Raw genomic sequence first — 22,442 nt, 5'->3', positions numbered from 1 at the left:
AAAGTTTTTTGAAGTGCACTGCTTCCAGATCCTATTCTGTAGGTGCACTGCAGAAAGAGGGGAAGCTTTTACTAATTTCAACAGGTTTCACAGTCAAATGTGATAATTGTTGTGAGGATGCACATTCATTGAGCTCTTTGGGAGAAGTGTGGTTCCTGCACCATGACTGTGTAAGTAAAGGATAATGGATGTTTGAACACCATCAGTAATAAATACTTGGACTCTACAGAGTAATTGTGTTGTGCAGTTCAAACAAGTAAATCTCATGAGTTGTATCAAACACAAAATGTTCGAGGCTTTGCGTTAGTTTAATTTAAGAAATGTGTTGTTTAGGATGCACATAGTATATGTCACCTAAAGTAATTCACTGTCACCAGTATATGTGAAGCAGAATATCAAGTACAGTTTATTGAGTTATTTAAATTCAAGTGCAGCATTAAATTCTTATTCCATTTGTTTTTTGGTTTGTTTTTTAGGGCAATTTGATGCTTATTTGTAAGTAAGATTAACTAATTAGGTTTTAGTACAATATAGGATGGTGAAATTAAGTGGAAGCCACAAACCACATTGTGTAGTTAGTGAATTAGTGTTTCTGCTGGAAATTAATACATTTCATTCAATTCAATTCAACTTTATTTATATGGCACCAATTCCCAACAAAGTCATCTCAGGACACTTTACAGAATAAAGTCAAGATTATAAAGATGTATAGAGAGAACCCAACAATTCCCCCTTGAACAAGCCATAGGCAACAGTGGAGAGGAAAAACTCCCTTTAACAGTAGAAACCTCCAGCAGAACCAGGCTCACGGTGGACGGACATCTGCCTCGACCGGTTGGAGTGAGTGGAAAGGGGAGAGAGAAAAGAACAGAGCAACAAGAAGCAACAACAGAACATCGGGCAGGTTGGTAGGACGAGTAGCTGCACGCTGGAAAATACACAGCTCCAAAGCTGGGGACACCTGCAGAAAGGGACAGAGAAGGACAAATCCACTTAATTCCTGACATTATAAACACATGTTTTTAAGTTGCCTACTCATAAATATTAAGCTGCTCCAAATTTCTAAATGAGTTTTTCCATTGAAGAAAAGCTCTAAAAGCCGTTCCCTCCCTGTGGCACAAATAAAATGCTTATAGGCAAAGATCATCAGTTTACAGGCTAAATACAACTGATTCTATTCTATAAATTTGTGAGCAGGTTTTGTCCTTTGTCCATCTGTCCACTAGAACTACAGGCTACAAGACATTTATTAAAAGAGTTTCTTTATAAATGAAAATGTCTTTTATATCTCTGGGCCATGTACAGCAGCTCCTGTAACACACAGTGTCGACTTGATCTGTGTTCAGTGGACGGAGGACGGGGACTTAAAAGTCCTGCATTCAAGGTAGAATTAAACTGAGTAGCCAGGTCCATTTTATTAAGCTGCCACAACTTAAACTTGTGTGAACATAACACAAAATAACATTGTTACTGGAACTTTAACACAACTCATGAAAAGAAGTTTTAAAAATAAAAACCATGTTTAAAGCATTAAATTAGTATTTTTTATGGACTTTTACAGTGAAATGAGATGATCGGATGCTGCTGGTGTAAGTTTTTATCAACGTCGTCCATGTAATTCTGCCGTCTCCTGCATCACAGTATTTACACCATGATCCTATTGTGTCTCTGTTTACCCAACTGCTTTCTCGTTCCTGCCTCTCGTCCCTCGTGTTGGTCGAGTCACCGAGTGCTGCATCACAGTAGTGACTCACCGGTTTCAATGCAGATGAACCTGGAGGTTTATTTCTCTTGAACACAGGTGTTTACTGTGATTCATCAAGGTGATTTCCTCGATATCAGCTGACTCATTTCAAACAGGAAAACTCACATCTAATAAAGTCAATATGAGTTTCTTCTGTTGCCATAATCGATGCAACATTACACATTTCTTGATGTGGTTTCTAGAAACTGAAATAAAAAGGATGAAGTCAACAGGTGTGTTGTTGAGCTTTACCTGCAAACAACACCTGAGTGGGTCACACTTCAGAAACACAACACAACACAATCTCAGAAAAACACCGACATGCAGCAGCAGCTACTCTTTGATTGATGTGACGGTAACGTGTTGTTACCTCAAGAAAATATTCCAAACTAGAACCACCAGTCCGACTGACTCTCTTACAGTTTAAATAATTAGAGGAATGTTTCTGTGGAAATCCAGTCATATCGTCTCTTTCTGTGATACTGTGGCTCCCACTGCGGGGCCACGGCCGAACCTGTCGGTCCGGTCACCGCGTCTTTGACCTGCTTGTCAGTGAAATCCCTTTACAGTGAGCGTCGGGCTTCGCTCGGCACAAACCAGCATATTTACTTAGACAGACGCCGCAGAGCCGTGATGTTTGGTCTGAGCTCCGACACCTCACCCCGCTGGGCAAATATTAAGTCACACATTCACATCTACTCATCACGGATGTTGATGTTTATTTGCGAACATCATGTGCCTTCCTCCTCCTCCTGCACGAGAAACATGACGTCACGGATTTAGAGAACGTTTTCAAAAGGCCTCGGGAGGATTGTAGAACAACAGGGGGATTTCTGTGCAGTTCGGTTTGAGGTTGGATGAACCTTGACCCATTAAACAACACAGAACGTTGCACCTCTTGTATCAAATCGCCCAGATTTTAAGAGAGCAAAAGTATTGGATGACTGACCCATGAGCTTTAATGTTCCAACAATAAATACAGCGAAATGACTTCAACAATCAGGGCCAATGCACAAACACAGCCACAACTCTTTGTAATGTCCTGACAAAGAGACAAACACGGGAACTGAGCATCCAAACAACTGATGACAGGAGGGAGTATGTGTGTCCACATTGTCCTGTCTGTACACACACGTTATAAGTTATCATTCATGTCATTTCAATAGTTAAATCAACTTCTAGTTCTAAATCAGGACCTTGAGTATTCGGAGCAAAAAGCTACTGAAAAAATTGATGAGTTAAGTTAGCGGCTGTTTATCTGCAGCTAAATATTTAATCATCGTTTGCTGTACGTTTTATTGTGTACGCTCAGCATCTTTGAGAATAAAAATGAAAATGATCTTGAAACGCAGAACTGCCTCACTTCTCACCATTATACAATTCTGAGGGATTGTTCTGTCGTCGTTACACGTGCACATTTTGGGTTTTGGGTTGTTTCTGCTGCTTTCATCTGCCTAATTGTTCGAAGTGTGATTTTAACAAGTCGTGGGCTCTAAACAATGAACTGTCAGTCAGCTGCATGCTGCCGACTTCACACTGTAAAATCCATTTATTCGTACTGGACATGGCGGCTTTGTCTCCTCCTTCACACTGCAGTCTTTACTTTCATTCTAAGAGGTCGAAAAGGTTCTGGAAATCTTAGATTTGACTTGAACCTGCAGAGACCATATCAGCTGCAGTGAATAGATTTATTAATGGCTAAATTAAAAAAAGAACCTCCATGCTGCCGTCCTGCAGTGGCTGGACAGGCCTCACTGATCAACTAAAGAGCTGCAGAGACAAGCAGTGTTGTCTTCTCACTAACTATTAATCAGTCCATTAATTCCATGCTGACAATATGTTAGCAAACAGTTTGTGTCTGTGCTTTATTTTATCCTGAGTGGAAGACTTGTGTCAGGTGCACTATGTTTGGGAGGACGCGGTGACTGTTTGACCCCTGACCCTCCCCATTATCACAGAAAACCATTTAGGACTCACATTCTACATTGGTCTAGTAATTGGTCCTGTTTCCCTGGAGAGCAGAGGCCGAGTTAATGATCCCTTCTGTAGCTCTGTTTCTGTGACAGCGAAACTCACAGAGACACTTCATTTTCACTTGTCACATGTTTTTCCTGAGAATTTTTTCAGAAACAATGTGTGGCTCCATGGAAGGACTAAGCACACTGTCACTATTATGTGAAACCCGAGACAGCATTGAAACACTTCCTGTATCATTTATGTAATTTGCTAGGAAAAGCTGATTACAACTAAATTATTGGGTCTTTATTTAAAAAGAAACTACATGTAGTAAGTAAACTTCACCTTTGTCTGAAAAGCTTTTTGCTCTTTGAATGACTGAATTGTTCCAACAGTCCCATCACCTCCCTTCATGTCGCTTTTCCTTTGACGCCATCAGGACAAAACCATGAGCAGCACCTGATGCCAGTGTCACACACACTCCACCTCAAAGTCATGGACACATTTAGCACAAGGTCACATCTAATTTTTTTATTCATTCCTTCCTTCTAGACTCTTCTAAACTTGGTTGAATGTGAATGTTATGATCAGTGTGCAGCATCTGCTCAATCCGTGTGTTTTCTTCTGGCAAAGACACCATTGATTTATTCTGTAACAAGTGACATCAAGACCAGTGAAAACTAAACATTTTTCAGACCAAAACTATTTACGTCATTTGAAAGGAAAGAGAGACGCATCCTGTTGGTTCTAAGGGGTTTTGTCCCCCCCCCCCCCCCGTACAGTGCATTGTGTAAAGCCGTCCTAGAGTCCAGGATGTTGAAGAAAATGTGTGGAAGTCTTTGAATCTGTCCTGCTGAATGGATCAACTCACCACACAAGCGTAAACCGTGCGGACGTTTGTGTTCCCCTAAGGAGGAGTTATAACTTATTAGAAGAAACATTTGGTGATTTTTCTATATTCATGTTAGTGGCTTCTCAATATGAATTGTTTTCTTGTTATTTTATGTGGATATAAGATGCTTTTTGAAAACTTCTCATTTGTAAATGTTTAAGTTCATCTCTAGGTTACAGATAATTTAACTGTCTCTCAAACCTATTGTACAAAATCTGTGTGATCTCATTCCTGTCAATTAAAAATGTGATTAACAATTTTTCTTGTGTATCTGAGAGTTGATTCATCAGGTTACTGAAGCTTCTGTTCATGTGAAAGTGTGAAAAAGCTGTTGTTTTCATTTAAGTTGACTGATTATTTTCATTAGATTTGGACTAAAGTCAAATCTGAGGTATCAGACACATTGAAAACAGGGCTCTGCCAACGCCACACACTCTGCACGAGACCTGAAATCACGCCTTCAAAATAAAAGCACCTGTTGATCACACGACAAACCCAACGTGATAAGTAATTAGAGGCTGTTAGCAGTAATTAAAACGAGCCTGAAAAACTGAATGAAGAAGAATTGAATTGGTGTCTTCCAGCTTTTAACTGACTGAACACACCTGATCCAGGTAATCTGCAGGCTGAGTCTGAAAACAAGCAGAGTCCTTGAGGACCAGGGTTGAGAAACATTGTTTGTACCATTGAAGGTTTCAGGCTTTCACTGTAATTATTTTTAAGAAATGAATGCAATTAATTTTAACATTTGCATCTGTTAGTTTGAATCCACGCTGACTCAAATGATTGTTGTTCATTTCTTTGCTTTGTGTTTTTTAAGTTCATCAATCTATTGCTCAACAGGTGCTGCAGCTTATGAATGTGGTTGCTGATATTTCAGCTCCTGTACAGTGACATTTTTTCACTAAAAGACTTTGTGTCCCTGAATCAAATACTCTGTTCCTGTTAGACCAAAGCCACTAATTAACTAATCCACATTACGGCTTTGTCTACTCAACAAATAGTGAATTCATCCATTCATTGGGTTTAAACTGAGATTTTACAGATGTGGTAAATGTAATAAAAACTGTATGAAAATACTTGCTTACAAGTATTCATATTCTTATTACTGTAAACGTATTGGTAAAATTAATAAGTAAAAGTGTAAGTCCAATATTTCTCTTGCTAAAGTTCTCTGTGCTCTGTGAGGCGCTTTGCCAACAGGTGGGCGCTTTCTTTGAGCTTTATTTTGAAAATTCTAACCAGAAGTCGTCCACCCGTTATGAGCTGGTTGGCGTGGCAACGGACGGACGAGGGTGGAGCCCGTCTGCATTGGAGACCAATGGCAGCACAGGTAGCAACAGGTGAGCGGAGAACACACGCAGAGGGAGGACGCTGCGTCTTTTACAAAACCCTCCAGGGACTGCGGATCCTGTTTGACATGACAGGGAACCAGAGAAGCGAAGACCATTTCACACCGCGGACAAACTGCTGCTGCTGAGCCGGATCCTCACTCTGTTGGGAAGTATCGCGGCACTTCTGCGCCCAGCCCCCCACCACCCCCCGTGGACTTCTGTCCTGGGGATCTGCTGGAGTCTGACAGCCACCGGGCTGCGGACGGTTCCTGTTCGGATCTTTTGTTGTTTCTCTCCGTTTCTGTTAAAATGTTTCTGCAGCGGCGCGTCAGCAGAGAACAGGGTCAGTAAAGCGGATCTGGTTTCCGTCGGCGGCCTGTCACAGGATTAACCGGGCTGTCGGTGCGGGGACGGTTTGCTAGGATCCAGGTACCGTTGGCCACACGAGCGCCATGATCAACGCGGACGGTCTGCGGCCGACCACGAACGGCAGGAAGCCCCTGGGCAAGCTCGCCTCCCGCCTGGAGCAGGTGAGGAACCCGTGGCGGCAGGTCTCCACGCTGGAGCTGAGCCACAACGAGGCGGCGCGGCTGGCGACGGACGCGCTGCTGGAGCTCGGGGAGAAGGAGTACCGCAGGGTCCTGACCGAGGAGCGCGAGGTCAACTTCCTGTCCCCGCTGGAGATCCGCTACATCACGCAGCACGGAGCCAAGACGTGCTGCTCCGAGAGCAACGGCATCGGCTCCAACGAGCGCGACTTCGGAGACGGGGACGCCGTGTCCGAGCTCACCTCCGGGACCTACTTCCCCATGATGTCCGACGAGGAGCCGCCGATTCTGGAGCTCGGATGGCCGGAGAGCCCGGCGCGGTACGGACCGTCGGAGACGCAGATCTACTTTCAGAGGGACAAGTCCCACAACGTCAAAGACCTCATCAGGTCCCTGATCAACAAAGCCAAAAAGGTGAGAAGTGGGTGATGGTGGGGTGTGTGGACCCCGGTGGTCCCGGAAACAGCAGCAGTCGCAAAGCTGAAGGAGGCTGCTTTTTCCTCGTGTCCACGATCAAATATTTGTTGGGGACAAACAGCTGAACACATGCTCTTCGATGGTAGAGTGTGGCTCAGGTGGTGAAGTGGTGAAAATGGTTTCACTGAGCGTGTCACGCGTTCAAGTCCACAACGTGACAGTGACTAGATGTTAGACCAGTTTCAGGAGGCACAAGCTAAATGGTTTTCTATGCTTCGTGGTGGAAACTGTGTGAAACCAGTGACTCATTCTGGATTTTCTTATGAGTTTTTCCACCAATGATGGGCAGCAACAAGAATAATGTCCCCCTGTCCTCACCTGAAGTGACACATCAAACGCTAAACCGTGAGGCCAAAGCACACGAGTCATAATTCAATAAAACGGATACAATTGAAATCATAAAGCTCAGTATGAACAAGTAGATTTAGGATCCTAAAGATCTTCTACTAAGTAATTGAGAGTGGGGGTCCAGCTGGTTTGCTTACAAACAAATGCAGCAGGCCTGAGCCGTCTTGTCTTCCTTCTCCTCGTCTCAGCTTCGCTCTGAGCACCGAGGCTGAAGACAGACAGAAAGACAGGTCCCCAAGCACAGACATGTCGGTTAATGGGAGCTAGATGCTAAGACACTCAACGAAACGTCCTCCTTGTAGGTGTTTCGTGTCTTTGTTGCAGTTTGTGTCTCTGTGGTGATTGTTTTCCATGTCTCTGGGGATGTTTCTGTCCCTTTGTGTCTCTCTGTGGTTGTTTTGTGAGACTCTGTAGCCACTTGTGCCTCTTTTTGTGTCTGTGTTGTAATTGTTTTAATGCATCTTTTGTCACTCTTTGGTCTTTTTATGTCTCTTCGGTTTTAGAGTTTCTGTATCTGGATGTTTGTGCTTCTTTTATACTTTATCTCTTAAGCTCAGATTCTTTATCACGTTGAAGTGACTCCTTCAAACTGAGGCTCAGATCCAGTTGGGCCCCTCACGTCCTGGGGCCTCTGTCTTCCTGTAACAGTAAAAATGCAGCAAAAAATGGCTCATTTTTTAATAACTAGGTGAATCTGATGCTTTTTGAACAGGTGTCAAACTGTGAGTAAACTGTGATTTCTGAGTACTTCACAAATGTCTCATGATTACTAAACAAAGGACATGTCAGTCAAACATGAGACACAGTTAGTTTATTGGCAGACGGTCCAGCACACGTTGGACATGCGTCACCTTTTCCCAGACACTTCCTTCTTCCGTATGTATAATTAGATTTGTGTTATGCGTCTGATCGCACAGTCCAATGAAAATGGCAACTGTCATATCCACAGTGAGAGGAGTTTCAAAACTGAAATCTCCTGAACGACGTAGAAACACGACACCGCGCAGAAGCCGTTTTGTCTCTGACGAGGCCGCAGCACTGACCTCTTTCTCACAGGTCTGTGCAGAGTCAGCAGGTTTCCGATCAAATGACAGCGTGTGAGTGCAGCTCGTCAGCAATGAACCCGGCTGCTAAACAGCTGTGTGTTCTCTGAAGACCAGAGCAAGAACTGAGCTGAACTGAGCTGAACTGGCTTCTTTTTCACCAGCAGCATCTCATTTATTCAACACGCCGTTTGTCAGCCAAAAGACTTTCTGCCCAGCAGCTGATCTCAAACTGATGTTTTCTCCAACACACCTCGATACTCAATCGTACTTCAATTCGTGTAAAAGTACCACTTTAAGTTCCCTGACTCTGCAGTAAAAGGTGATTTCGAATACTGAGTTACTGATAAAAGCATTTGAATCACCACTGAACTTGATGCTGTTGATCACGTGAATGATCAGTCCAGTCCAGATTTGTTCCACATGTGCCTCATAAAGTTTCTGCAAAAGTCTAAAATGTTTAAAATGCATCCAGAATTTAATTCTGTTCACTAATTGATCCTTTAGTTAGTGGCATAAAAAAATTAACCAACTCAAATTGTAGATGAAGCTGCTCACGAAGTCGCTTTGGATAAAAGCATCTGCTAAATGACTAAATGTAAATGTAAAGTAAAAATAATATCATTGTAGTATAATTATTGATGTAAATGATGTGTCAGAAGTAGATCTGATTGTAACCTGTGGAACTTGAGCCAAAAATAAATCTGCATTTAATTGTTGACTAGATTTTATATTGCGCGTGTGCATCTGCACAGTAGCTAAGACTTAACTTAAAGCTAAAAAAGTACCAAACACTCCAGTAGAAGTACCACAAAAGTACACTTAGGCAAAAGTACTGACGTGTTATTTTCCACCTTGGTACAAATATAATTTTCCTATTTTGTGCCTTTCTGAAGAAGTTCACAAACCTGTGCCGGAAAAACTGTTTGTGTTTTTCCTTTGCACGCATATGTGCACGTGTGCCTGTGGGCATGTACGTGTCTGTACATGTCTCTGTGTGTGTGTGTGTGTGTGTGTCTGTGTCTGTGTCTGTGTCTGTGTGTGTGTGTGTGTGTGTGTGTGTGTGTGTGTGTGCGTGTTTCAGAACATTTCATTTTTATTTGCATGTTAAGAGTTTATTTATGAAACGGGTTATTTCACTAATTTCACAAAGTGCAGTGAAACAGAGTTGAACCACCAACCAGAGCAAACGGCCTCGGGTCAAACCGGGAAACATCACTTGCAAATATTTGCTCGGCCATGTTGTCACACTCAGGAGACCTTGTTATCGTTTTCCTTGCAAACCTGTTCTCATTACTGAAGCTGTAATTATCTTTTGTTTTCAATGATCTGGTCATAAATCCTTAGTAACACACGTCTGACAGAGTTGTAACTTCACCTTTTGTATTTTAACTACGGCGGCTCCTGTGGTACTTTTGAATTTTCCGTAGTTTGGGTTGAAACGTAACGAGATGACATAGTAAACAATGAACATTATTAAGGCTGCAATTGTTTTCATTAGCATCAGCACCAGAAGTGCAGCTTCGGATAAATGTGTAGCCAATAAGCAGCAGTTAATTGACCAATCACCTAATTATTTTAATCCACATGACAAATCTGTCTCCTTCTAGCCTCTTTTTTAGTTTTAAAGGTGAAGTTTTGTCTGTAAAGCTGCAGTAACTTGAGTGCTGTGCCTTGAAGAGGCCCCACTGCTGAAATCTTCATGCTGACGTGTCTCATACCCCCCCCCCCCCCCCCCCCCCCCCCCCCTCTCTCTTGGGCTGCAGGTGATAGCGCTTGTGATGGACGTGTTCACAGACGTGGACCTGCTATGTGATCTCATGGAAGCGTCCAACAAGCGCAGGGTCCCCGTCTACATTCTGCTGGACGAAAAGAACCTCTGCTACTTCACAGACATGTGCTCTGCGCTCGACATTCGGAACTCACACCTGAGTGTAAGTACAGCACTGAACACACACACACACACACACACACCCTGAAGCAGTGTTCACACTGAGTCGATTTAAATAAATACTCCTTAAAATACTTTGATTTCTCGTACTTTTGTACTTAAAGTAACATTTTACAGCATGTACTTAGTACTTGCAATTATACTTAAGTGTTGTGTTTGTGTACATCTGCCACCTCTGGAGTTTTCAAAACTCCAGTCCAGATTTCCAGCCGACTGAAGGTCATAGTCATGGATAAGTGAGAAAAATTAGCCCAGTAGCTCATTAAAACCACGTTTTTACCAGTTACATTTGTATCAACTACAGAGGAACAAACACAGGTTGAGCAGCCAGTTGTTTAACCGTCTGTGTGATCAATTATTTTAAATGATTGGTATTTCCATTAATTTTTGACCAGTGATGCCACGTTGTCCGTCCCACTGCTCAACACATGTCAGCTGTGATAAAGACTTTCAGCCATCGTCCTTAAACTCAGGAACATGTTATTAGGGATGAGAAGACTGAGAATAAAACTACCTGTTAAAGCTAATCAAAGAATCAGTGTCTCTAACTTTAGACTGTAATTCAACAAATTCTCCCTCAGTTGATGTGAGGAGCTTTTTAAAGTCATCCTCTACTCGAAAATATATTTAGTTTCCTGCTCAGAATGTTTCTCCGCTCTCACTTTGATTTGTGGAATCTGCTCCAGGTCAAACAATAGACTCACAAAAGTGTAATATGCATGTGTAAAATAAGAACAGACCTCGTGGGGGTGGAAACATTTACTGTAGCTTTGGGCAGTAAAACTGTAACTATTTACACATGACTGGAGGTGAGCAGTTCCTGCTGTGGTCTGGGAAATGATCTGGGAAACAAATGCGTGGACGCCAACGGTTTACACACAGAAAGTCAGTTGGCTGAAAACTGATGCAGTGTCACTGTGTAAATGTACGTACTCTGCCGCCTCAGGAGGACACATGGCTCTACATTAAACCTCTAGAAGTCACACTGGTGTGTGTGTGTGTGTGTGTGTTATTTACTTTGGCAAGTGTCATTTGGACCAAGCTGCGAGGCCGAAGTGTCCACATTCTGATTTTTATGATCAGTGTGGCTGCAGACTGAATGAGCTCCAGCACACACCTGCAGTGGTCCTGAGAGGAAATAAAGCTGAGAGATGATGTGTTTAACATCTCTGCATGTTGGCTTTAACGAGACTAAACACTAAGCCTCAGTGAGGTTATATCAGGAAAACTTGAGAATTATAGTAAAAAATACAGAAGACGTGCTGTTGGATTGAAGAAGCATCTGTTCATGTTTCATGCTGACGTTCAAATACTCGCACCTCCCTGTTTTACACATTGCTGCTGGGCTCCTCCACAAAAATCATCATTCGAACTGTAAAAATTCAATTTCGGAGTCAGTTATTGGGTTTGGTTACAATGTGCATCAAAGTTATTCAAATTTGCACCACACAAACACACGCATGTGATTCTTAAGTCTGCTTCTGTTTTCCTGACAAAAAGATCGGGTTATTTTCCTGAGTGGATTCATTGATGCGTTTTGTTGAAGCATGACATCGCTGAATACACATCTGTTGTCACAATCTTTTGTGAGCACTCGTGTGTCTTGTTATAACAGTGATGTGTTTGTGTGTCCTGTGCAGAACATGCGTATCCGCGGCGTGTGCGGCGACACTTACTGCACCAAGAGCGGCAAGAAATTCACCGGTCAGGTTCTGGAGAAGTTTATGATCATAGACTGTGAAGAGGTCATCGCAGGCTCATACAGGTGAGCGAGGAACACACACACACACACACACACACACACACCATGTGATCAACCCTTTCAGTGTCCTGCGTCTTTCATATTTGTCCTTTGCTGATCCACGTTCATTATTAGAGTTTAAAGGGAAAACAAAGTGTTTTAAGATATAAAAGAATCAGACACAACACCTTAATCACTGGTGCACGAAGAGTCGGTGCTGTGCATTGATCACACACATTAAAGTGGAGGAAAAATCGAAATATGCTGTAAAAATTCCAGACGCGGCCGACCATTCCTCATCCCCAACGTCATCTCTGTACTGTAGACTTGACATGGCCATAAAATGGCCTTGAAATACTTTAATACATTTCCAAAAACAAACATCTGAGCATCAGTCAGAGAGAAAATCTGAATGTAATGCTAGTGTGAGGTCAAACATGATGAAACTACACCCCCACAGTCTGCACAGAGCCGTAACTACTTTTCCTGTCAAAAATTAATGACAAATATTATGAGCTTCAACGGTTTCTGCAGATTTGCTGACAGTATATGTGCACAACTCATGCTGTTGCAGTGATACAAAAAGGCTTAAATAAAGCATATTATGGTAATAAAAAGCTCACACACTGATGATCTGTAGCTGTAAGAAAACGTGTAGGCGGATTCTTCCTGATGAAGACTCACAGCTCACAAACAAACACACATTCAGACTGAACTGAGATCAGTCAAACCAACACATGCGGCTGTAGAAAGAGGTTTTACAGGAGCCTGTGGGTGCTCACCTTGAGTTTGCATGTCTCCTGATAGACGGGACTAACGGCCGGGTTCAGAAGCCATGTAGGGTTTGCAAATGTCTGTGTGGGTGAGCAGCGTAACAATGGACGTGTTGTTCAGCGAAGAGACTCTGCTGCTGCTGCTGCTGCTGCTGCTGCTGCAGCCACAAGCTTCCTCAGCTCTTTGGTGCTACACTTTTAGTTGTCAGCCATTGAAGGGCTACGATCATCCTCTACAGCCACAGAGAGCGAATCTCCACGAGCTTCACATTGTTGTTCTGTCTCGTAAAGCGGTTTAGGAGGTTTGACATCGGGTTGTTTTTTTTGCAGTGGAAAGAATCTTAATCCTACCTGCACATAATTTCCTACCACACTAAGAAAACAGTGTGTTTGCTAATCGTGGTAAGATATGTACAGTCATTAGTGAAAATAAAGGTCAAAGGTCAGTCATGGTGAAGGTGGAGCTGATTTTATCCACTTTATGTGCTGACAGGTGGTTAACGCATGATGATACATCAGCTTTTATTAGTTCATAATGTTTTTACAACAGACGGATCATATTTTTGAACCAGGTGGTGTTAAAACTGTGGCTTATTGATGTTGGATAAAGTAAAATATGGTTTCACACTGTATCATAGGAAAAATGGTTGTTTCTGTCAAGCAACAGCTCCAGAACCTGACATTAGAACAAAATGTCGGGCTTTTGCACTTGCTGCTGCTGAAATGCGTTCACCTGTATGCTGAGGTGTAATAATGTAGATGTGTAGATACAGTAAGCAGCATGTTTCCACCGCTGAGCAGCAGGTTTGTCAGAAGGTTAAGGCTGCACACAGTCTGGTTGAGCCTCATTTAAAACAAAAAAAAAATCTCAGCACCTTTCATCAATCAAGTACATTGTGGAGCATGTTTTTACTGAAAAACATGAAAAAAAACTAAATCAGCAAAAGTAACTTTGGCAAAATTAGGCCTTAAGTACCCACCACCACAATGCAACAGCACAACTGGGTTAACAAGCACTTGAAGACCATTTCCACTTGTGCTGAGGTCAGAAGATGTTCTTTGGTCCCACAGGAGGAAATGTCGCACACGTCACACTGATGTCATCAGTGACATCATTGTCCGCTGTGACAAGACTACAATGGTGGAGCAAAGATAAGGAGAGATGAGAGACCTCACTGATGTGTGGGCAAAGAGTAACTTTGATGATACTAAGACAGGAACACGCAACACTGATTTCATTTTCTTTGTGTTGAGAGAGTGCAACAATGTCACTTCCTGCCAGTGGTGATGAATAGCTGCACTTTAACTGCTTCATGTCAGAGTCTCTCCGGTCTCGTTGTTATTTTCTCTTTGTCTTCGGGACAGAACGTTGGCTGTTTGTCTCCACGCGTTAGATGTGGTTTCAGCTATGAGGCAACGACATGGGTAGGGTCAGCTCAGGCATGCAGGCTGACGAGCATCAGCCCAAAGCTGCTGAGTGCGGAATGAAGGGTGAGGACGAACCCGGTGCCAAGCGGCAACTGTTGTCTTATCAGCACAGCTCACACTCCCCACGATATCTTCACATTTCTGATATTGAAACGAGTGAAAGCGCTGGTTTACACTGACACCTGGGCAGTGCCCGAGTCTGAACACGTGAAACAGATTAGTTTATTTGAGAACAAATAACAAACAGTGATTCAGTGATTTTCAAAAGATATATTTTTACTAAGATAATAAAACACACGCATGACGGGCTCACTCCCTGTTTAACGCCTACGTTTAGCATTTCATATATGGTTCATAACTCACTGGAATGTAGTTGTAACATGATTTAGACTTGTCAACAACTGGAAGTCGTCCAGTGGGTGGTTTGTAATAATGGCACCACTACAACTCTTACCACTCCCAGTTCTACTACAACTCATTACTACAGCTGCTTTTAATAATAATGATAATAATAATAATAATAATAATAATCACATTATCTAATCTAAATAAAATCAAATGACCCAACCCTTTTCCAAAACAGTTAGGACGTGGTGTAAAATGTCAATAAAAGGAGACGGCAGTGATTGCACCATTTGCAATTTAAAAAAAAGTTTTGCAAACGCATCAAAGTTAAAGCTGAGAAATGTAATTGTGTTTTGAAAAATATTAACTCATTTTGACTTTGATCCCAGCAGCACATTTTACAAAATGTTGGGACAGATTAATATGAATTCCATAAACCATTACTGAATGACTGTGATCTTTCTAACAACAGAGTCAGTGAACACAAATTCTCAGGGAAAAACAACCATATATCAACAAGATCCAGATGCAGAGTTTCTTTTTAAGAAGCGTATTTCTATAAAGTGTATTTAAAATGACCTGAGGTGAAGTGAAAAACTGAACTTCTTTCTAAAATCATGGGCACTGTGTCCATGCTGAAGATCCACCATAGATCCAGGTCTTAGAGCGACTCAACCAAACAGCTTTGTTTTGATTATTTCAGCTCATTTACACACTGTCAAGTCCCACAAAGTGCTACAAAGCTTCCTGAGATGAGCTAGTTTAACTGGAAACCCCGACAGTTTTATGTTACAATCCACAAATACCTTTATTACCAATATGATGGTAATCAGAGTCTGGCAGCGCATGATTGTCCTTCCATGGAATATACAGTATAACCTACGATTAAAGTTTTACAACTTCTGTGGGAAACTGTAAATGAATTTCAATGCCAAACACCACCTCACTGGAGGCTTTATGGCGATTATGGAAAGTGATGAGGCGACAAAATGTGATGTGAACAACTCAACGTCCGGTGAATTGGGCCCAGCACAGGTGACCAGTGAGGGACAACAGACGAAAGTTTCCTTTGCTGCTGGGAACCAAGCTCACTGCCTCAGTGTGTCTCTAACCAGCTTTTAAAGGCCTCAGAATCATTTCCATTTAAAGGAGAATGATTTTTTTAAGTTTAGTGAAGTGGTTTAAAAGCCAGTCTGAGGATTACATCAGGATTAGGAACAAGGTGGTCCTAAGGTGTTTAGCATGGACAATTACATCAAAGGTGTCTCCATGTCATATGGATTCACACATTTAACGCTCTTTTACATGTAAAATGGATTTTAAAGTGCCTCTGTGATCACAGGATTATGGATAAACAGTAGTTTGTAAACTAAAGGCTGAAATGTGTTTCTCTGAGCTGCATGAGGAACTTTCACATGTTTGCACAGCAGTTCCGTTTTTTTATGTCAAACTTCTCTCGTCTCCTCTTTGACCTACACAGAAAATGTTTTGTATCTGTGCAGAAGCACAAATTCATTTAAAAGCACATGTTCATTTCTTTCCCCACATGTGCATTAAGACATATAGACTCTTGCTGGTAATTGTGTTGTTTGTCCTGCTCTCTGCGAAGTACAAATCTCTTCCTAAAACCAGCTCAGTTTGATTGTGATCTGGAACAAACTTTATGAAGAGGAATTTAGTTTCTTTGTACTTTTAGTGTTGTCCACATGCTGAAACCAGCGTCAGGCATCCGTCCCAATCCTACGTTTATACTTGTACTCGTACTCATGAAACCTCTCTGATACTCGACACCACATTAACCTCTGCAGGGAGGTGGAGGTGGAAAAACCGTTTGAAGATAATTGCTGTGCTGAAGTCTTCAGATCAAGTTACTAACAGTCAGACTCATGTTTCGATTACTCAGATTATTACTTTCCCTTATTTTACCTTCATATTCCTGTGGAGACTTTTTCTTTTCCTTTCGTTCTTTGTTCCGTTGCAATGGACTGAAGAGGACAGTACTGTTTTTGCTTCACTCTAAAGACAAGCTTAGTACTTGTAACAGTACTTGGTTTGAGCGTACTTGTACTCCGTCTGGGATACGGTTGTTTTGGGATGAATCTACAGCTTCTCTATAAACCCATTGATAAATACACCTACACTGATGCTCATCTACAGAAGGTTTTGCGTCTTTGCACACTCACAGTTTGCCCTGGTGTCCAACCACAACACAACCGAGGAGCTTCTTCACTGTTACCCCTGAAATAAAGGCTGAAAATAGTTTCATCATGTGAACGAGTCCATCCTCACTGCACAGAACCCTAATAATCCTTCCACTGTTCACGTTAATATTATTTTTATTGTTACCGTGTTGCTGTTTGCTGAGAGTGGCCTGAGTGTTGCTGCTTAGCTAAAATAAAAATCAGATTTTGTTTGTGAAGTGGCTGATTCCCTCGTCTTTATTCTAAATTTGAAATGTTCCGCGTGTCCCCGGCGTGCTGGGTTATAACATATTGTTCATTAGAACTCGAACATGTTCATACAGTATGTTCATCTTATCTGAGCCCGCGTGTCCTCAGTTGAGTCATGATAGCAGTTTCCTGCGGCTCAGCCAGACTCCTTCAGCGTTCGTGCACCTCTTAGCTGATGAGTCACCACACTGACTCATTACGGGCCAGGAAATAGTTAAGGCTGATCTGCAGTTTTATCAGCTGGCAGCGAACGGGATAATATACACACAGGCAGCTGATATCTACCATGTCTAAGTCACATTTAGTGTTTTATAATGTCTGCTCGTCGTCCATGTGATGCTGTGTGCTGTGGAATTTGCAGCTCAGTTGTTCCTGATTAACAGGTTTTAACAATCACGAGAATTTGTGGACATTGTGAATAAAGAGCACGTCATGTTAATGCAGTTATTTTCAGATTCGGATACAATGAATTACTTTAGCAATGACAGTGAGGGTCTCTGAATGTTGCTGCGTTACATTGAATTCTTGCAGTTGATCTTTCCCACACTAAAGCTGTGTCCGTCACTTTCTCCTTCTCTTCACGTCTCCAGTTTCACCTGGCTGTCGGCTCAGGTGCACAGCAACATGGTGATGCACTTCTCAGGTCGCATCACCGACAGCTTCGACCGGGAGTTCCGCTGCATGTACGCCGACTCGCAGATCATCGACTGTTTCTATAACCCAGAGGAGGAGGGGATGCCCTACTACCCCCCCTACCAGTCCATGATGACCCCCGGCATGAGCATGGGGCTCGGCCCAGTCATGGGGCTGGATTTACTCTCCGACAGGTACGAATGTGGAGTCCAGCCACTGACAAGTTTGTTTTGTTGTTTTTTTATTGCAAAAATTACTTCCTGAAGTGCATCAGTGCAGATTTGTTACGGTCCATAATAAATGATTCTTGATTATTCATTTGTAGATTTATGGAGAATGTCCCTGATGTTTCATATTGATTTAATCCAGCTGCTTGTTTTGATCTTTTATCAGTGTAAAAGCCAAGAATTCTTTTGCACGATTAACTAATCATAAAGATTAATTGTTTAATCAACACTGACTTGGTGTAAATACTGACTGAAGCCAGCTTTATTTTTAAAGACTGATAATAACATTATGGTAATTTAATTTTCCATTTTCATTTTTTGTAAAATAATAAGTTTTATTTTAAATACAGTATTTTATACTTGTACATTATGAATCACCAACAGTATTTTGACAGTATTCGCTTTTCTTTTCTTTACTTTTGTCCTTCTGCAGGCAGAGGGACAGAGGCTGCTCTGAAAACTCCAGCAGCCAATCCAGCAACAGCGTCTCCAGCGTGAAGGCTGCTCCTGGGATGTCGTCTAACACCGTCTACAAAGTCACTCAGGGCCACGACAAGAAGGAGCCCAACACCACCTCTCACCTCAGCCCCGAGAGGAGAGGTATGGAACGAGTACAAACCACCACACCGGGACCACGGGTGTCCGGTAATGGAGGAACCAATCACGCTCCGGTTTCTGACAGGTTATCACCGACCTACCAGGCAATAGGCACCGAGTGGAACAAGGCCAACGTGGCAGATCTCATGAGGTCCAACATCAGCAGCACCTCCACCAAGTTCCAGGCGCTGGGGCTGTATGACCACAAACCGAACATGTTCCACGGAGCCCCCAGCTCAAACATAAACCCCAAGACTCAGACACCCACCCCAATCATGGACCCCAAACTCACCCCAAAGAACAGGACTCCCTCCAACCAGTTCCTCAACAAACTCTCAGATATGTTCCTGCCCACAACCAGCAAAGACTTCCGGAGGTCTCCATCCCCCCTTAACGTTACGTCCTGGGGAGGACCGGACCTCTCTCAACCCGAGCCAGAGAGCCAGCAGAGCCCCCCACCTCCACCCTCTCCAGGTGTGATGATAAGTCGGCAGGACCACAAGCGAATGACGCTTGGCCACAGCAAACTGGACCTGGTGAACCAGTACAACAAGAAAACTAAACCGGTTTACAGCCGCTTTGAGCTCAAGAGCTCAAATTAAACTGGGGGGGGGGGCACAGATGGATTTCTAGGACTAAGTTTTATCATGTTTTTATTTATTCGTCTGACATCTCCTTTCCCATCATTTTAAAGCCTCCGTGGACATTTTTAAATCTGTCCTTTGTCTTTGTCACTGCCTGGTGCATATGAAGCCATTACAGCCATGTTGGCTCAGAGTTTTCCTCTGTGATTCTTGAAACCATATTGCCTCTTTTATCACATGAGGGGCTTTTACAGTACATGGGGGCTGTTTCTTTTTGTGGGATTATTTGTAGTTTACGAAACCTGATGATAAAAAAAACCAAACTATTTTTACAATTCCAAAATGATAAAATGAAATCCATGAAAAATCATCGGTGCGTTAACTTTTCTAAGTGCTCTAATGTGCTTCAACAATAAAAACACGTTTGTTGTAAAATCTTCTAGGTTTTACACAAAGCGGTGGCATGAGGACGATGATCTGTCAAAAGCAAAAATGTCAGAATCAGAAGGTCAAATGTGAATTTTTAGCCTCAGAACAGTTTTTTTACTGGAAGCTTTCTCTCTTTTCCTCAGTGCACTGCAGGAAGGACACAGTTTTTCAAAGCCGAAATGTCTTAAAATCATTATAAAGTCATAAATTATAACGTTTTCCTCAAATACAGTGAACTACCACGATGCCAGTAACGGCTCCATTCCTCATCAGCGTTTCCATAGGGAAGCAACCCACAGTGCTGGATGTGGACTTGCTTGCCACAGAATTCTGTTCGAGGCTCCACAGACTGGTTCATGTTCACTGTAATAAAAGATCTGGTACTTTGCCCCAGTGGGAGCATTTCAGGATCAGAGATATGGGTTGGTAGGGTCCTACTCCAACCTTCCGTCATGGTAATAACAATAATAAAGCAGGTTTACGTATTGATGATCTCCAGCCAGGTACTGGGTGGATGATGTAAATCACTTCATAGCAAATTCAGTGCAATTTCAGCTTTAATTTTCAGATTTGTACTTGACGTTTAATACAAAACGAGTTTCTAATGAGGAATCTGTTGAAATGAAGATGCACAAATTTAAGGCCTCCACGAAAATAAACTAAATATTTTTAGAAACTTTAGTTTCAAGCCACTTTGGTTAAATATTATCTCCACGATGCTCCGGTTTTATAGCAGAAAACAACACGTGCCTTGATCTCTCTGCCTTAATGTTTACATTAAGTCTGTTTGAAAATCTCCAGTGACTTAAACCGAGTGTTAATTAAGGTACATGCCTCCATTGTTCGTTTACTACAGGGAACAAAGCTTGAGGTGAAGAGAAGCAGCGTCACAATGTTCCTGCTGCTGTTTGTCACTGAGTTCAGGGAAGTTCTGTACAAACATGCTGTGTGAAGGGCTCTGGGTCTTACTGAAGCCATGCAGGTGGAAAATATTGTTCTCAACACAAATAAGATTTGACACTTTTACTGTTCTCTTCAGATTAGTTCCTTTATCACAGGAAGGTCTTCAGAGCAGAGGGCTGATTCCACATACTGTACATTTTTAATGCACTTAATTTTTCAGCTTGTACATTTGTATGTGGTGTTGATTAAAGCAGCATCCAGAGATCATGTTTTAGAGAATGTTTTGTAATTATTTTGGGTGATGTGCAGCCGTTCGTCGTCACTCTGCACCACAGGGCTACGGTCAGGACGGAAGCCTGACTTTTGCTGTCGACACCTAAGCAATAATGAATGAGATGCTGGCGTTTGTTTACTGATTTGTTTTGTCGTATGGATTTGTGATGATACCAGCCAAACCTAGTGCAGGTATCCGTTCGCCTCCAGATTAATGTACATTATGTTGTATAGAAGAGGATTTTGGGGGATTTTGTCAAAGAAACGGTTGTGTTGTTTTTTTGTTACTTTTGCATTATTTACTGGAGAATGTTAACTTAAATTTAAGATTTCTGTGATTAAGTTGGACCGAATTTGTAAGATAAACACCTAAGAATCTAATAAAATTTTTGAAAAAGTTGTAATTAAGTGTTAAAAGTGGATTTTCTAACTAACTGTTATGGCAGATTTTCTGATCTGTGGGAACGAGAGGCTGGAATCCATGAGGGTCTTTGGCCCAAACTGACAATCCAAGGAAAATCTCATTTTAAATCTCATGGGGGATTTTGGGGCACGATGAAGGTCCAACTGGATGGTCTTGTCTGCCACGTCGGTCCAAATGGAAATGTTGAATCAACTGTAATCACGTTTTGTACAGTCAGAATGAATGAAGAAATGATTAAAACAAGACATTTTGTAGCTTCATCAGATAAAAAAAGTTCAATTTGTCCAATACTTTAGTTTATTGTTAAACACCTGCAGCCTCAGCTACACTATCATTAGTTTGCCACATGTAGGATGCTAACAGCCTTTAGCCGCTTTGTCCTACGGTACAATCAGACCTCATTCACTTCCCCTTCAGGTCTATGTGAGGACTTCCAAACACCATCTTCCTTATTGTGCCATCAAACTGTAGAGTTTATGGCCTTGTTACCTCACAGCCCACAATTCCTCCTGCAGATTATGTTTATGGCCTGATCTAACGGCTTCATGGTCCCGTCCTGCTTCCGTCACACCCACGTAAATCTCACCAGGTGGATTTTGGTCTGAATGCACCTTAAGACATGAGTGCTGTGCAGAGCGTGGTCGTAGGCTTCAGATCTCTTTAATTTAAAGTGCATTTTGTAAATGTTTTACCTTTTGTTGTGTTGGAGCAACAGTGAGAACTTTTGTCCATGTGTTCTGAGCTTTAGTGCTCAATGATCTGCCGATAATGGATCATAAAATAATATTCTGACCTTTCTAATCACGCACATCCAAATATAAACGTAAGTTCACGATTTGACCCTGCAGCATTTAAACTTGTCTCCTGTCACGTTGTATTGTCTAGCGACTATTTCTAGCAGGCCAGTGGCGGAAGAATATCAGCTGACACTTTCCCCACCGAGTCGCCCTGCAGTGTGTTTTCCTCAGGAAATGGACCCCAGGGGCCGAGTCACAGGCCACAGCATGAACAATGTGACACAATAAAAAGCCAGCGGACAGAAACAATGGAGCATCCAACAGACTTTGCCCCAGCCGTCCCAAATCTGGACTGGGCCATGATGTCACCGTCCATCAAAAACCCTGAGACACAAATACGTCTTTATGTGAAGGGAACAAAGAGTTTTAATCACCGGCAATCGTATTTGAAAGTTTTGTTGTTTTGCAATAAAACATATGATCATCAATTCAATTCAATTTTGTTTATACATCACCAAGTCAAGGCTTTAAAGATGTATAGAGAGAATCCAGCATTAGATTACATTATGTTAGAATCCCCGATCAACCAGGACCTGATCCACCAC

At 42.2% G+C, this 22,442-nt stretch overlaps 1 protein-coding gene across 1 annotated transcript; it reads left to right on the top strand.

Moving 5' to 3' along the window:
* Positions 1–5,883: 5,883 nt before the first annotated feature.
* fam83c (family with sequence similarity 83 member C) lies at positions 5,884–21,669 on the top strand. Its single transcript, XM_067504876.1, has 5 exons — positions 5,884–6,888; positions 10,109–10,276; positions 11,934–12,058; positions 17,621–17,857; positions 18,324–21,669. The coding sequence occupies exons 1-5, from the start codon at positions 6,379–6,381 to the stop codon at positions 19,087–19,089; spliced, it is 1,806 nt and encodes a 601-aa protein (XP_067360977.1). The 5' UTR covers positions 5,884–6,378; the 3' UTR covers positions 19,090–21,669.
* Positions 21,670–22,442: the final 773 nt, after the last annotated feature.

Source organism: Channa argus, chromosome 5 (assembly GCF_033026475.1).
Source record: "Channa argus isolate prfri chromosome 5, Channa argus male v1.0, whole genome shotgun sequence".
Classification (NCBI taxonomy): domain Eukaryota; kingdom Metazoa; phylum Chordata; class Actinopteri; order Anabantiformes; family Channidae; genus Channa; species Channa argus.
This window is presented reverse-complemented; position numbering and strand designations above follow the sequence as displayed.